We start from the raw sequence: 13,700 nt of genomic DNA on the forward strand, positions 1-13,700 counted from the left end.
CACAAGCTTACACACTGCAGGACCCCCAAAAGGCTAGAACCACTACTAGCTAAAAGATGGCTTACGGATTGCTACTATCATGTACTAGGCATGAGTCGTATATTAAAAGCTTTATTGCAATGTGCTACAGATTGGTTCCATATATACACACATACGTTGGCTTAGGCCAAGATTGTTGTTAACATCCCATTTCTCAGAGCCTTTGCTGTGTGTATTGCTTCTCAGGTTGTACGACTTGGGTTTGCTTGGGGATTCAACCCTCTTCTTCACTAAACTAACAACACTGACATAAGGAGGTTCGAGCAAAAGTTTCCTAGCGGCATTTAATCAGTCTAGCCGGTTGTGGAAGTCTGGGGAGCTTATGTATTAAGGGAACGGGTGGGATGACAAGTTTTAGTGGTGGCTGATGATTTGCCGGTAATGATGGTGGTGCCCATGCGGCTTGTGGCGGGTGCTTGCTTTGGTCTGGTGACCTTCTCTGGCTTGCTCATCTTTCCGACAGTCATCTTTGCTGGGCCACTCTGAGGCCACCGGTGACTCCAAACCATAAACTTCTGTCTGCGCTCTCTACGGACGGAGAATAGATGGATGAACATACGCAAATATAAAGCATGCTACTTATTGTATGCTCTAAAATAGTACTTCTCAACCAGGGTACTTTGTCACCCAAAGGTGCCTCATACTCGAGGCGTTCCATGCAGGAAAACCATTTATCGGCTGTTTTATAGGGCGACGCTGAGATTATTATTTACATCCTACTTACAATAAAAGAAACCATCGGGTTGAAAATGACATTTACGAACATGGTGGTATGTTAACATGCAAAACAGTCATACGTGCTTTTGTTTGTAATCTGTTTCATAGGACCCGACTATTTCTAAACCAGTAGAGGTGCCTTTATAACGGGGTCACATAAAATGGGGTTCCTCGTGAGACAACACTGCGCTATAGGTTTTCCTGTGTAGAGAGAACTGAAATTCTCAGATACTCGCTTATATTAATTAGTTAATATATTTGACCATGAAAGCTAAATTGAGTATGTAGGCCCCTCTCAGTCCTCCTGTATTACCTGCTAAACACCAATGAAGGTAACACTGCTGTGAGGTTACAGGGGTGTTACTGTACAGCAGTAGTGGTGTGCAGCGCAAAACGATGGTGAGTCTGCACAGGGTACTGGGAGGTTAAGATTCTAATTAGGAGGTTTCTGAAGCAGCAAATGTGTAGTGCTATTTTATTTATTTATTTATAAAATGTTTTGCCAGGAAGTAATACATTGAGAGTTACCTCTTGTTTTCAAGTATGTCCTGGGCATGGAGTTGAAACAAATAATACATGGTTACAAATACAGTTACATAAATGAACAGGGTATACATTATATACAAGACATTGCATGCACAGTTAAAGAAAATATATATTATAGACGTATGTAACAGTTACAGACCAGATTAAAATGTGAGACAGCCTTAGATTTGAAAGAACTTGGACTGGTGGTGGCTGTGAGAGTCTCTGGTAGGGTGTTCCAGTTTTGGGGTGCACGGTAGGAGAAGGAGGAACGGCCGGATACTTTGTTGAGCCTTGGGACCATGAACAGTCTTTCTGAGTCAGATCTCAGGTGATAAGTGCTGCATGTGGTAGGGGTGAGGAGCTTGTTCAGGTACATGGTATCACATTCATTTTCAAAGCCAGCTCTGGCCACAAAATTATCTTTGACTGTTTTTTTAATTGGAATATTATGCAGCTTTTAGTTATATAATTAGGCTAAAAATGTTTGCATGTTGCTTTGTGTCAGAAGTTCCCTTTCTGACTCATTTTGATACTAAAGGCTGCATAGAATTTTTGGATTGTAAAACTTCCCCAATGCATCTTTTAAGTTGAACTTTTAATTCAAAATACACAGACCTACATCCAGTAACCAAACTTTAATAGTACAGAATGCACTTGTATTAAAAAAAAAAAGAAATAAGACTTACTTTAAAAAAGGCCTTCACTTTCTGCTTTTTAAAAGGATTCAGCTCCAGTATTCAAGTGCAATAGAACTGTTATTGTCTATTGCATTTTAACCCCTGCCTCTAGCTAACTTCTGCGTTGAATTTTGCTTTTTATCATGGGTGGAATAAGAATGCAAGTGTTATATTACTAGATATAGATATATAAGCTCTATAAGTCATTTAGACCAGGGGTGCTCAACTCCAGTCCTCAATCCCAACCCCCTTCCTTTGATTGAGCCACCTGAAAACATAACCTGTTGGGGTGGGGGGGGGGGGGAGTGCACCCCGGTGCACCCCTCAATTAGTGTGCACTGTACTGGAATACCCCTTTATTTAATCAGAACAAATGCCTCTTGCACATCTCTAATATTAAAATGGTGATTAGCAGTTGGTATGGAAATGCATACGTACATTCACTGTTTATGGGGGAGTGCAGTCATTTTGATTCTGAACACATTTAACATTTGTAGTGTAAAAACTTATTTACAATAAGCTAGTAGAGCCTAACAATATCATCTAGAATCAGTCAGAAAGTTCTAGGGAAGTAGAAATGTTCATTTCTGCATTACCGTTCTCACTTTCAGCATCGTGCATAAAGGAAGGTAGCATTGTCCCTATTAACTTATTTACCCTTTTACTATCCATGTATAGCACCATGTACCAGTCTGCAAAGCTTATTTGTAAGTGAATGCAGATTGGTTTACTCCAGGAAGACAGCCTGGAATAAGGATAGTCACTTAAATAACCCTTACCTCTACTGTAGGCGAAGAATATGGCTTCTTGTATATGATATGATCTTCTCCCGCACTGGACTCTTGTGCAATGGAAGGGAAAGAGTTGAGACTGCCCCTATCCTCCTCTTCCCAGCTTATGGTGTCCTCAGGGGAGTGCTTGCCCAGCAAGATCAAATTTGCAAAAGTAACATCCGAGTTAGAATGGCGAGGGACTTTGGAGTGCTTTGAAGTACGGTGGCTCCCATAATAAGCCATCACAGGCTCCCGTCTCTGTTCATGGCGAGGGCGGTTAGCCTGGTAGGCAGGGAGGTGTAGACAAGCGTGGTCTTGATGTGTAGCGGCGCCTTCCAGCAATGTTTCGGGCTGGTAACTACTGATCTCGGCTCCTTCCCCCCACAGGTTAACTTTCATCTCTTTCCGCGGCTCTTCAATGCTCAGGTCATCCATCTGGTCAATGGTCCTTTGGACAGTAGTCAGGTTGGTCATATGCTGCACATTCTCACCCTGGTAATATTCGGGCACTTCTTGGCCATAGTACTGGCCTGCCAGCACGCTGTGATACGGACTATCCTCTTTCTTTATGGAGTTATGGAGGCACTGTAGCGACAGCTGGTAATACTTGGTGGGCTCATAATTCATCAACTGCTGGAGGGAAATGAATGGATGCTTCATGGCTGCATTGGGATTTATCCGCTCATGGGAGTCCCAGGTCAGCATCCTTTTGACTAGCTCCACCATGTCTTTCAAGTCGTAATATTCCGCCAGAATCTCAACATCTGGATAAACAGGCTTGTGGACATTCACCGTTTCTATCTGGTCCAAAGAATTTAGGATGTACTTTCTTCTCTCCAGTGGTTTCACTTTTGTTTCCGTCTGGTACTCTTTTGCAGACTTGAGGGCCCACTGGGTCCCCACCTGTGAATTGTTCCTTTTAAAAAAGTTGAATGTCTTACTGGCCGCGTTCAGCAAGTGACCCTTGGGTATTCCTTGGGTCTCACAGATGTAACGTATTTGGTCATATTCGTTGTTCCCAGGGTAAAGCGGCCAGCCAAGCTGGAGCTCTGCCATAATGCACCCAAGAGACCACATGTCCACCTTCTCGCAGAAGGGCAAACCTAGAAGGATCTCGGGGGATCTGTAGAAACGGGATTGGATATAGGGCTCCTTCACGTACCGAACCTCGCTAAAAATACTAGCAGAGCCGAAATCAATCACTTTGACCCTGAAAGGGTACTTTGCTTGGTCAACCAACATAATGTTTTCAGGCTTCAAGTCTGCATGGATAATGGAAAGATCTTTCAACTTAGAAAGGGCTTTCAAGACCTGAGTGGTGATTGTCCTCACGTGTCTGATTGGCAGCGGGGCAAACTCATTCTCCTTCTGGTATTCAAATAGGTTTTGTTCCAGGAGCTCAAAAACCAAGTAGAACTTGGTGTCATCATTAAAATACTCATAGAAGTGTATGATGTGAGATTCCTCCGGATCCACCTCCCTCATGGCTTTTAACAGCTTAATCTCGTTCTTAATTATACAGCTCCTGAAGACATCATTCTTGAGTATCTTTATGGCCACCAACTGACCAGTGCTTCTCTTCCAACTTTTTGCCACCTCCCCGAAGGTCCCTTTCCCCAAAACCTCGATCATATCATAATAGTCAGTTTCTGATTGCAGAAGCGCCATTCTAGGCCCCACTTGATAATATCAAACAAAACACACAACAAGAAACTACAACTATTGCCTAGAAGCAACTGAAACCGCTTTTTCTGATGGGAAGCCATCTGTGCATCTTTAGAATATCATTCTATGACTAGCTGAGTTCCGCTGTTACCAAGCAGGCAGGATTCTGTTGTAGCAATAAGGGAAAGAACAGCCCCATGATAAATAAGGCCTATAGCTTTAGACAGTTAGAGGATGTCCCAATTAGATCTGATCATTTCTTGATGGTATGAAGATTAAACACTACAGTGACATGACTTCACAATACATGGTCATCTTTCTTTGATGCTTACAGCTATCATGTGTGAAACATACTGGACACCTAACAAGCTCCTATTGAACCCCCAAAATGACCACAACATATATATAAGCATATGAGTGTCACAGAGTAGTGCTACTGAGCATGGCAATATATATATTTAAAACCAGAGACAGCACATAAAACACAGACAAAGCTCAGTTTTAGCACATCCAGTGAAAATCATACACGGTACAGTGCCTAAATATATATGTATAAATATCTATTAAGTAAAATGGTCTTTTAGTTTGACACTTTTGGCCAAAATTGTTGTAAGCCCCTGAACCAACGTCACGGCAGACCACATATAAGGGGTCCCTAACGCTAATATAAATTCTTAATAACCTTTGTAATAACAGGAAGAATGATTTTTAGTAAATCTGTCAATATTAGTTGCAAAGTTCTAAGTCTGATTGAAGCTTTTATTAACCTGTACATTACCAGGAAAAGCACTCTGTATTAGAGTTGTCACAACCATCCAGCAAGCAAGCAGGTTCCCCTGAGTGGAAGATGCTATGGAGTGAGCCCATAACCATTTAAATGTGGGAGGGGGTGAGCTTAAATTAAGTAGGAGGTTGCCACCCTCCAATCAGCCATGACTAGCTGGACAAGAATTGTAAAACATACTGGACACCTAACAAGCTCCTATTGAATCCCCAAAATGACCACAACATATATATAAGCATATGAGTGTCACAGAGGAGTGCTACTGAGCATGGCAATATATATTTAAAACCAGAGACAGCACATAAAACACAGACAAAGCTCAGTTTTAGCACATCCAGTGAGACTCATACACGGTACAGTGCCTAAATATATATGTATAAATATCTATTAAGTAAAATAGTCTTTTAGTTTGACACTTTTGGCCAAAATTGTTGTAAGCCCCTGAACCAACGTCACGGCAGACCACATATAATGGGTCCCTAACGCTAATATAAATTCTTAATTATCTTTGTAATAACAGGAAGAATGATTTTTAGTAAATCTGTCAATATTAGTTGCAAAGTTCTAAGTCTGATTGAAGCTTTTATTAACCTGTACATTACCAGGAAAAGCACTCTGTATTAGAGTTGTCCCAACCATCCAGCAAGCAAGCAGGTTCCCCTGAGTGGAAGATGCTATGGAGTGAGCCCATAACCATTTAAATGTGGGAGGGGGTGAGCTTAAATTAAGTAGGAGGTTGCCACCCTCCAATCAGCCATGACTAGCTGGACAAGAATTGTAAAACATACTGGACACCTAACAAGCTCCTATTGAACCCCCAAAATGACCACAACATATATATAAGCATATGAGTGTCACAGAGGAGTGCTACTGAGCATGGCAATATATATTTAAAACCAGAGACAGCACATAAAACACAGACAAAGCTCCGTTTTAGCACATCCAGTGAGACTCATACACGGTACAGTGCCTAAATATATATGTATAAATATCTAATAAGTAAAATGGTCTTTTAGTTTGACATTTTTGGCCAAAATTGTTGTAAGCCCCTGAGCCAACGTCACGGCAGACCACATATCTGGGGTCCCTAACGCTAATATACTTAATAGATATTTATACATATATATTTAGGCACTGTACCGTGTATGAGTCTCACTGGATGTGCTAAATCTGAGCTTTGTCTGTGTTTTATGTTCTGTCTCTGGTTTTAAGCTATCATGTGTGGTCATTTTAAATATAACCGGGTTTTTATTTTTCTTGTTTGTCACTTTTTTAGTTTCTAAATACTTTAAGAGAAAGGACTGTGGTCCAAAGTTACTAAACAGTGCTAAGTCTTTGTAGATTTTGGGTCCATGCAACTGAACGGAAAGATGCGGTAGGGTTAGCATAATTTAGTAAGGTTCAGCCCATGTGTGAAGTACCAAAATGTTTAACACAATGTAGCTTGATTTATTATCCACCATACCCCACCCCCCATTCTGTGTATCCATGCTGTTAAACCAGCAATTCTACATTCTCCCCTTTTTTCTTATTTGTATATGCAAGAGATGTGACGAAACAACTTTCTACATTCTTACCTAAGCTGACAATCGTTTGGTGCTTCTGTTATAAATTTGTAAAAATTCTGATTGTGTGCCTAACTAAATGGCCGCCTTTCAGTTCCAATCAATCCTTCAGTCAATGTAACACAGCGCTATTGTTGCTAAAGTAACTGACTATTGCCGTTTAAAACTCAAACTGCTGGGAATATTGGCAACAAATGATCACAAACAGGAAAGTGTTGCAAATATCTCAAACTGCTGGGGAGGTGTGATAAAGCCTGCTATAGAAATCACAGGCTGTACAGTATGTTACAACCCATTAAAAATGACATTAAAGCAGCAAAACACGTGAAATCTTAATGGTTTAACAAAAAAATCAGTTCTGTAGTATTGGCAATAGTGCCCAAAGTCATGCAGTAGCTGCAAAGGCAAACAAGATCTTATCTTGCATCAAACGGGCAATGGATGGAAGGGAAGTAAACATAATTATGCCCCTTTACAAAGCATTAGTAAGACCACACCTTGAATATGGAGTACAATTTTGGGCACCAATCCTAAGAAAAGACATTATGGAACTAGAGAGAGTGCAGAGAAGAGCCAAAAATTAATAAAGGGGATGTACAATCTAACTTATGAGGAGAGACTAGCTAAATTAGATTTATTTACATTAGAAAAGAGGCGTCTAAGAGGGGATATGATAACTATATACAAATATATTCGGGGACAATACAAGGAGCTTTCAAAAGAACTATTCATCCCACGGGCAGTACTAAGGACTGAGGGCCATCCCTTAAGGTTGGAGGAAAGGAAATTTCACCAGCAACAAAGGAAAGGGGTCTTTACAGTAAGGGCAGTTACAGTGTGGCATTCATTACCCATGGAGACTGTGATGGCAGATACAATAGATTTGTTCAAAAAAAGGTTGGACATCTTTTTAGATAGGAAAGGTATACAGGGATATACCAAATAAGTAAACATGGGAAGGACGCTGATCCAGGGAGTAATCCGATTGCCAATTCTTGGAGTCAGGAAGGAATTTATTTTCCCGTTATGAGATATGATTGGATGACGTGACTCTGGGGTTTTCTTTGCCTTCCTCTGGATCACTAAGTATAGATATAGGATAAAATATCTGTTGTCTAAAGTTAGCATAGGTTGAACTTGATGGACGGAAGTCTTTTTTCAACCTCATCTACTATGTAACTATGTAATGACTTTTTAAATTCAAGTCTGTCATTTTTAATGAGTTTTAAAGCATCTTTTCATTTCTATAGTAGGTTTTAACCCACCTCCCCAGCAAGTGCAAGATCTTTGCAACACTTTCCTGGTTGTGATCATGTGTTGCCAATGTTCCCCGCAGTTTGAGCTGTAAACTGTACCAATAGATAATGTTACCTTAGTATAGTTTTTTTTTCTCCAACCAGGGTTCCTAGGAAAGCTTGGGTTCCCCGTGCATCGCTATAGGGGTCCCTGCAATTTTCAGGTCATTTGAAAATTGTACCAAATACAGAAGAATTTACAATGCATCTGATCTCAGACATGTATACAAAAAATGCAATGACCTCTCAATGGAGAGGGAGGAGCTAGAACTGACACGGTCTTCAGAAGCAGGAGCATAGAGATCAGGAGAGACGCCAGAGTGTGACATCACGAGGCTTAGCGCGGGCTGACGGCAGTTACCCAGAGAGGTGAGCAGAGCACATTCTGCAGTGCTGGCCACCTCAAGCTGAGATAGAGGAAGCTATAGCAAATAGAGGGGGCGAATCGTGCAGAGTAACTACTGAGAGTTAGACGCCACTTCAGGGTTTGCAAACAACAATAGCGCCATCCTCCTAGAAGCCTGCCTACCTGATTGTATCAAGCTGCGGACGGCACGTTGTCAGCTGTTTTTATACAGCCTGGTTTATGTGAGTAAGCCCTTGGCTGTTTTTTATTTTTATTGTAATAAATTTTTATCAATCTGCACCATCATCTTTCATGTTATTTCCTTTCTGGGAACACATGGGAACTATGACCAAGTGGTAATGCTGTGAACAGACAGAAAACCTGGAGGATAGACATACAACACGTGGGATTCGTGATATCTGGAAGAGAAGAGGTTAAAAGCACAGATTGTCTCAAAGGAACAACAACACAGCAAGTCTGTAAGTTCATAACTTTAATCTGTTGTGGAGTTATTTGTGGATTCTTGTGGCTGCGCAATGGTCTTTTCCTTTTTGTCCATTACATACTAGGAGGAGTTCGGAACCAGCAGCCAGCAATTGGATCACCATCGCTCCATCAGCTGGAATATTGAAAAGAACTTTCCATATCTATATGGACTAATCATTGGACTGGGGTATTGTTGTAGCCTGAAGCGCCGGGTCATTGCATTTTTTGTATAATTGTCTGTAATGAGTTTGTGAGGAATTTGTTTGGCAGAGACCCCGTGGCAGCTTTCACTTAGCAATAAGCTTATTATTCACATATTGTATTTACACTTTATATATTTTTTTTTTTTTTGCGCTGAGTTATAGGGTATATCTTTTTCTAGTTTATCATGATCTCAGACATGTGCCTATTAGAGAGGGTCTGAGTTCCTTACAATGCATCTGATCTCAGCCATGTGCCTATTAGAGAGGGTTGGGGTTCCTTACAATGCATCTGATCTCAGACGCGCTATTAGAGAGGGTTGGGGTTCCTTACAATGCATCTGATCTCAGACATGTGCCTATTAGAGAGGGTCTGGGTTCCTTACAATGAATCTAATCTCAGACATGTGCCTATTAGAGAGGGTCTGAGTTCCTTACAATGCATCTGATCTCAGCCGTGTGCCTATTAGAGAGGGTTGGGGCTCCTTACAATGCATCTGATCTCAGACGCGCTATTAGAGAGGGTCTGAGTTCCTTACAATGCATCTGATCTCAGCCATGTGCCTATTAGAGAGGGTTGGGGTTCCTTACAATGCATCTGATCTCAGACATGTGCCTATTAGAGAGGGTCTGGGTTCCTTACAATGCATCTAATCTCAGACGCGCTATTAGAGAGGGTTGGGGTTCCTTACAATGCATCTGATCTCAGACATGTGCCTATTAGAGAGGGTCTGAGTTCCTTACAATGCATCTGATCTCAGCCATGTGCCTATTAGAGAGGGTTGGGGTTCCTTACAATGCATCTGATCTCAGACGCGCTATTAGAGAGGGTCTGAGTTCCTTACAATGCATCTGATCTCAGCCATGTGCCTATTAGAGAGGGTTGGGGTTCCTTACAATGCATCTGATCTCAGACATGTGCCTATTAGAGAGGGTCTGGGTTCCTTACAATGCATCTAATCTCAGACGCGCTATTAGAGAGGGTTGGGGTTCCTTACAATGCATCTGATCTCAGACATGTGCCTATTAGAGAGGGTCTGAGTTCCTTACAATGCATCTGATCTCAGCCATGTGCCTATTAGAGAGGGTTGGGGTTCCTTACAATGCATCTGATCTCAGACGCGCTATTAGAGAGGGTTGGGGTTCCTTACAATGCATCTGATCTCAGACATGTGCCTATTAGAGAGGGTCTGGGTTCCTTACAATGCATCTGATCTCAGACATGTGCCTATTAGAGAGGGTCTGGGTTCCTTACAATGAATCTAATCTCAGACATGTGCCTATTAGAGAGGGTCTGAGTTCCTTACAATGCATCTGATCTCAGCCGTGTGCCTATTAGAGAGGGTTGGGGCTCCTTACAATGCATCTGATCTCAGACGCGCTATTAGAGAGGGTCTGAGTTCCTTACAATGCATCTGATCTCAGCCATGTGCCTATTAGAGAGGGTTGGGGTTCCTTACAATGCATCTGATCTCAGACATGTGCCTATTAGAGAGGGTCTGGGTTCCTTACAATGCATCTAATCTCAGACGCGCTATTAGAGAGGGTTGGGGTTCCTTACAATGCATCTGATCTCAGACATGTGCCTATTAGAGAGGGTTGGGGTTCCTTACTATGCATCTGATCTCAGACGCACTATTAGAGAGGGTTGGGGTTCCTTACAATGCATCTGATCTCAGACGCGCTATTAGAGAGGGTTGGGGTTCCTTACAATGCATCTAATCTCAGACGCGCTATTAGAGAGGGTTGGGGTTCCTTACAATGCATCTAATCTCAGACGCGCTATTAGAGAGGGTTGGGGTTCCTTACAATGCATCTGATCTCAGACATGTGCCTATTAGAGAGGGTTGGGGTTCCTTACAATGCATCTGATCTCAGACATGTGCCTATTAGAGAGAGAGTTGGGGTTCCTTACAATGCATCTGATCTCAGATATGTGCCTATTAGAGAGGGTCGGGGTTCCTTACAATGCATCTGATCTCAGACATGTGCCTATTAGAGAGGGTCGGGGTTCCTTACAATGCATCTGATCTCAGACATGTGCCTATTAGAGAGGGTCTGAGTTCCTTACAATGCATCTGATCTCAGCCATGTGCCTATTAGAGAGGGTTGGGGTTCCTTACAATGCATCTGATCTCAGACATGTGCCTATTAGAGAGGGTCTGAGTTCCTTACAATGCATCTGATCTCAGCCATGTGCCTATTAGAGAGGGTTGGGGTTCCTTACAATGCATCTGATCTCAGACGCGCTATTAGAGAGGGTTGGGGTTCCTTACAATGCATCTGATCTCAGACATGTGCCTATTAGAGAGGGTCTGGGTTCCTTACAATGCATCTGATCTCAGACATGTGCCTATTAGAGAGGGTCTGGGTTCCTTACAATGAATCTAATCTCAGACATGTGCCTATTAGAGAGGGTCTGAGTTCCTTACAATGCATCTGATCTCAGCCGTGTGCCTATTAGAGAGGGTTGGGGCTCCTTACAATGCATCTGATCTCAGACGCGCTATTAGAGAGGGTCTGAGTTCCTTACAATGCATCTGATCTCAGCCATGTGCCTATTAGAGAGGGTTGGGGTTCCTTACAATGCATCTGATCTCAGACATGTGCCTATTAGAGAGGGTCTGGGTTCCTTACAATGCATCTAATCTCAGACGCGCTATTAGAGAGGGTTGGGGTTCCTTACAATGCATCTGATCTCAGACATGTGCCTATTAGAGAGGGTTGGGGTTCCTTACTATGCATCTGATCTCAGACGCACTATTAGAGAGGGTTGGGGTTCCTTACAATGCATCTGATCTCAGACGCGCTATTAGAGAGGGTTGGGGTTCCTTACAATGCATCTAATCTCAGACGCGCTATTAGAGAGGGTTGGGGTTCCTTACAATGCATCTAATCTCAGACGCGCTATTAGAGAGGGTTGGGGTTCCTTACAATGCATCTGATCTCAGACATGTGCCTATTAGAGAGGGTTGGGGTTCCTTACAATGCATCTGATCTCAGACATGTGCCTATTAGAGAGAGAGTTGGGGTTCCTTACAATGCATCTGATCTCAGATATGTGCCTATTAGAGAGGGTCGGGGTTCCTTACAATGCATCTGATCTCAGACATGTGCCTATTAGAGAGGGTCGGGGTTCCTTACAATGCATCTGATCTCAGACATGTGCCTATTAGAGAGGGTCTGAGTTCCTTACAATGCATCTGATCTCAGCCATGTGCCTATTAGAGAGGGTTGGGGTTCCTTACAATGCATCTGATCTCAGACATGTGCCTATTAGAGAGGGTCTGGGTTCCTTACAATGCATCTAATCTCAGACGCGCTATTAGAGAGGGTTGGGGTTCCTTACAATGCATCTGATCTCAGACATGTGCCTATTAGAGAGGGTTGGGGTTCCTTACAATGCATCTGATCTCAGACATGTGCCTATTAGAGAAGGTTGGAGTTCCTTACAATGCATCTGATCTCAGACATGTGCCTATTAGAGAGGGTTGGGGTTCCTTACAATGCATCTGATCTCAGATATGTGCCTATTAGAGAGGGTCGGGGTTCCTTACAATGCATCTGATCTCAGACATGTGCCTATTAGAGAGGGTCGGGGTTCCTTACAATGCATCTGATCTCAGACATGTGCCTATTAGAGAGGGTCGGGGTTCCTTACAATGCATCTGATCTCAGACATGTGCCTATTAGAGAGGGTCGGGGTTCCTTACAATGCATCTGATCTCAGACATGTGCCTATTAGAGAGGGTCGGGGTTCCTTACAATGCATCTGATCTCAGACATGTGCCTATTAGAGAGGGTCGGGGTTCCTTACAATGCATCTGATCTCAGACATGTGCCTATTAGAGAGGGTTGGGGTTCCTTACAATGCATCTGATCTCAGACGCGCTATTAGAGAGGGTTGGGGTTCCTTACAATGCATCTGATCTCAGACATGTGCCTATTAGAGAGGGTCTGGGTTCCTTACAATGCATCTGATCTCAGACATGTGCCTATTAGAGAGGGTTGGGGTTCCTTACAATGCATCTGATCTCAGACATGTGCCTATTAGAGAGGGTTGGGGTTCCTTACAATGCATCTGATCTCAGACATGTGCCTATTAGAGAGGGTTGGGGTTCCTTACAATGCATCTGATCTCAGACATGTGCCTATTAGAGAGAGTTGGGGTTCCTTACAATGCATCTGATCTCAGATATGTGCCTATTAGAGAGGGTCGGGGTTCCTTACAATGCATCTGATCTCAGACATGTGCCTATTAGAGAGGGTCGGGGTTCCTTACAATGCATCTGATCTCAGACATGTGCCTATTAGAGAGGGTCGGGGTTCCTTACAATGCATCTGATCTCAGACATGTGCCTATTAGAGAGGGTCGGGGTTCCTTACAATGCATCTGATCTCAGACATGTGCCTATTAGAGAGGGTCGGGGTTCCTTACAATGCATCTGATCTCAGACATGTGCCTATTAGAGAGGGTCGGGGTTCCTTACAATGCATCTGATCTCAGACATGTGCCTATTAGAGAGGGTCGGGGTTCCTTACAATGCATCTGATCTCAGACATGTGCCTATTAGAGAGGGTTGGGGTTCCTTACAATGCATCTGATCTCAGACGCGCTATTAGAG

The 13,700-nt window shown here is 42.8% G+C and overlaps 1 protein-coding gene across 1 annotated transcript; it reads right to left on the reverse strand.

Annotated features, from left to right (window-relative positions):
* Positions 1-30: 30 nt before the first annotated feature.
* HIPK4 (homeodomain interacting protein kinase 4) lies at positions 31-4,656 on the reverse strand. The gene is made up of 2 exons (XM_075606988.1): positions 2,741-4,656; positions 31-567 (listed from the first exon to the last, which is right to left on the reverse strand). Exons 1-2 carry the CDS (start codon positions 4,400-4,402, stop codon positions 394-396), a joined length of 1,836 nt encoding a protein of 611 aa, XP_075463103.1. The 5' UTR covers positions 4,403-4,656; the 3' UTR covers positions 31-393.
* Positions 4,657-13,700: the final 9,044 nt, after the last annotated feature.

The sequence above is a fragment of the Ascaphus truei genome, chromosome 7 (assembly GCF_040206685.1).
Source record: "Ascaphus truei isolate aAscTru1 chromosome 7, aAscTru1.hap1, whole genome shotgun sequence".
Classification (NCBI taxonomy): Eukaryota; Metazoa; Chordata; class Amphibia; order Anura; family Ascaphidae; genus Ascaphus; species Ascaphus truei.

Excerpts from the sequence above, each read along its gene's own strand:
- HIPK4 (XM_075606988.1), bottom strand. The coding sequence starts at position 4,402 with ATGGCGCTTCTGCAATCAGAAACTGACTATTATGATATGATCGAGGTT. Across the intron at positions 568-2,740 it reads ATTCTTCGCCTACAGTAGAG|AGAGCGCAGACAGAAGTTTA; the intron begins GTAAGGGTTATT and ends CTCCGTCCGTAG.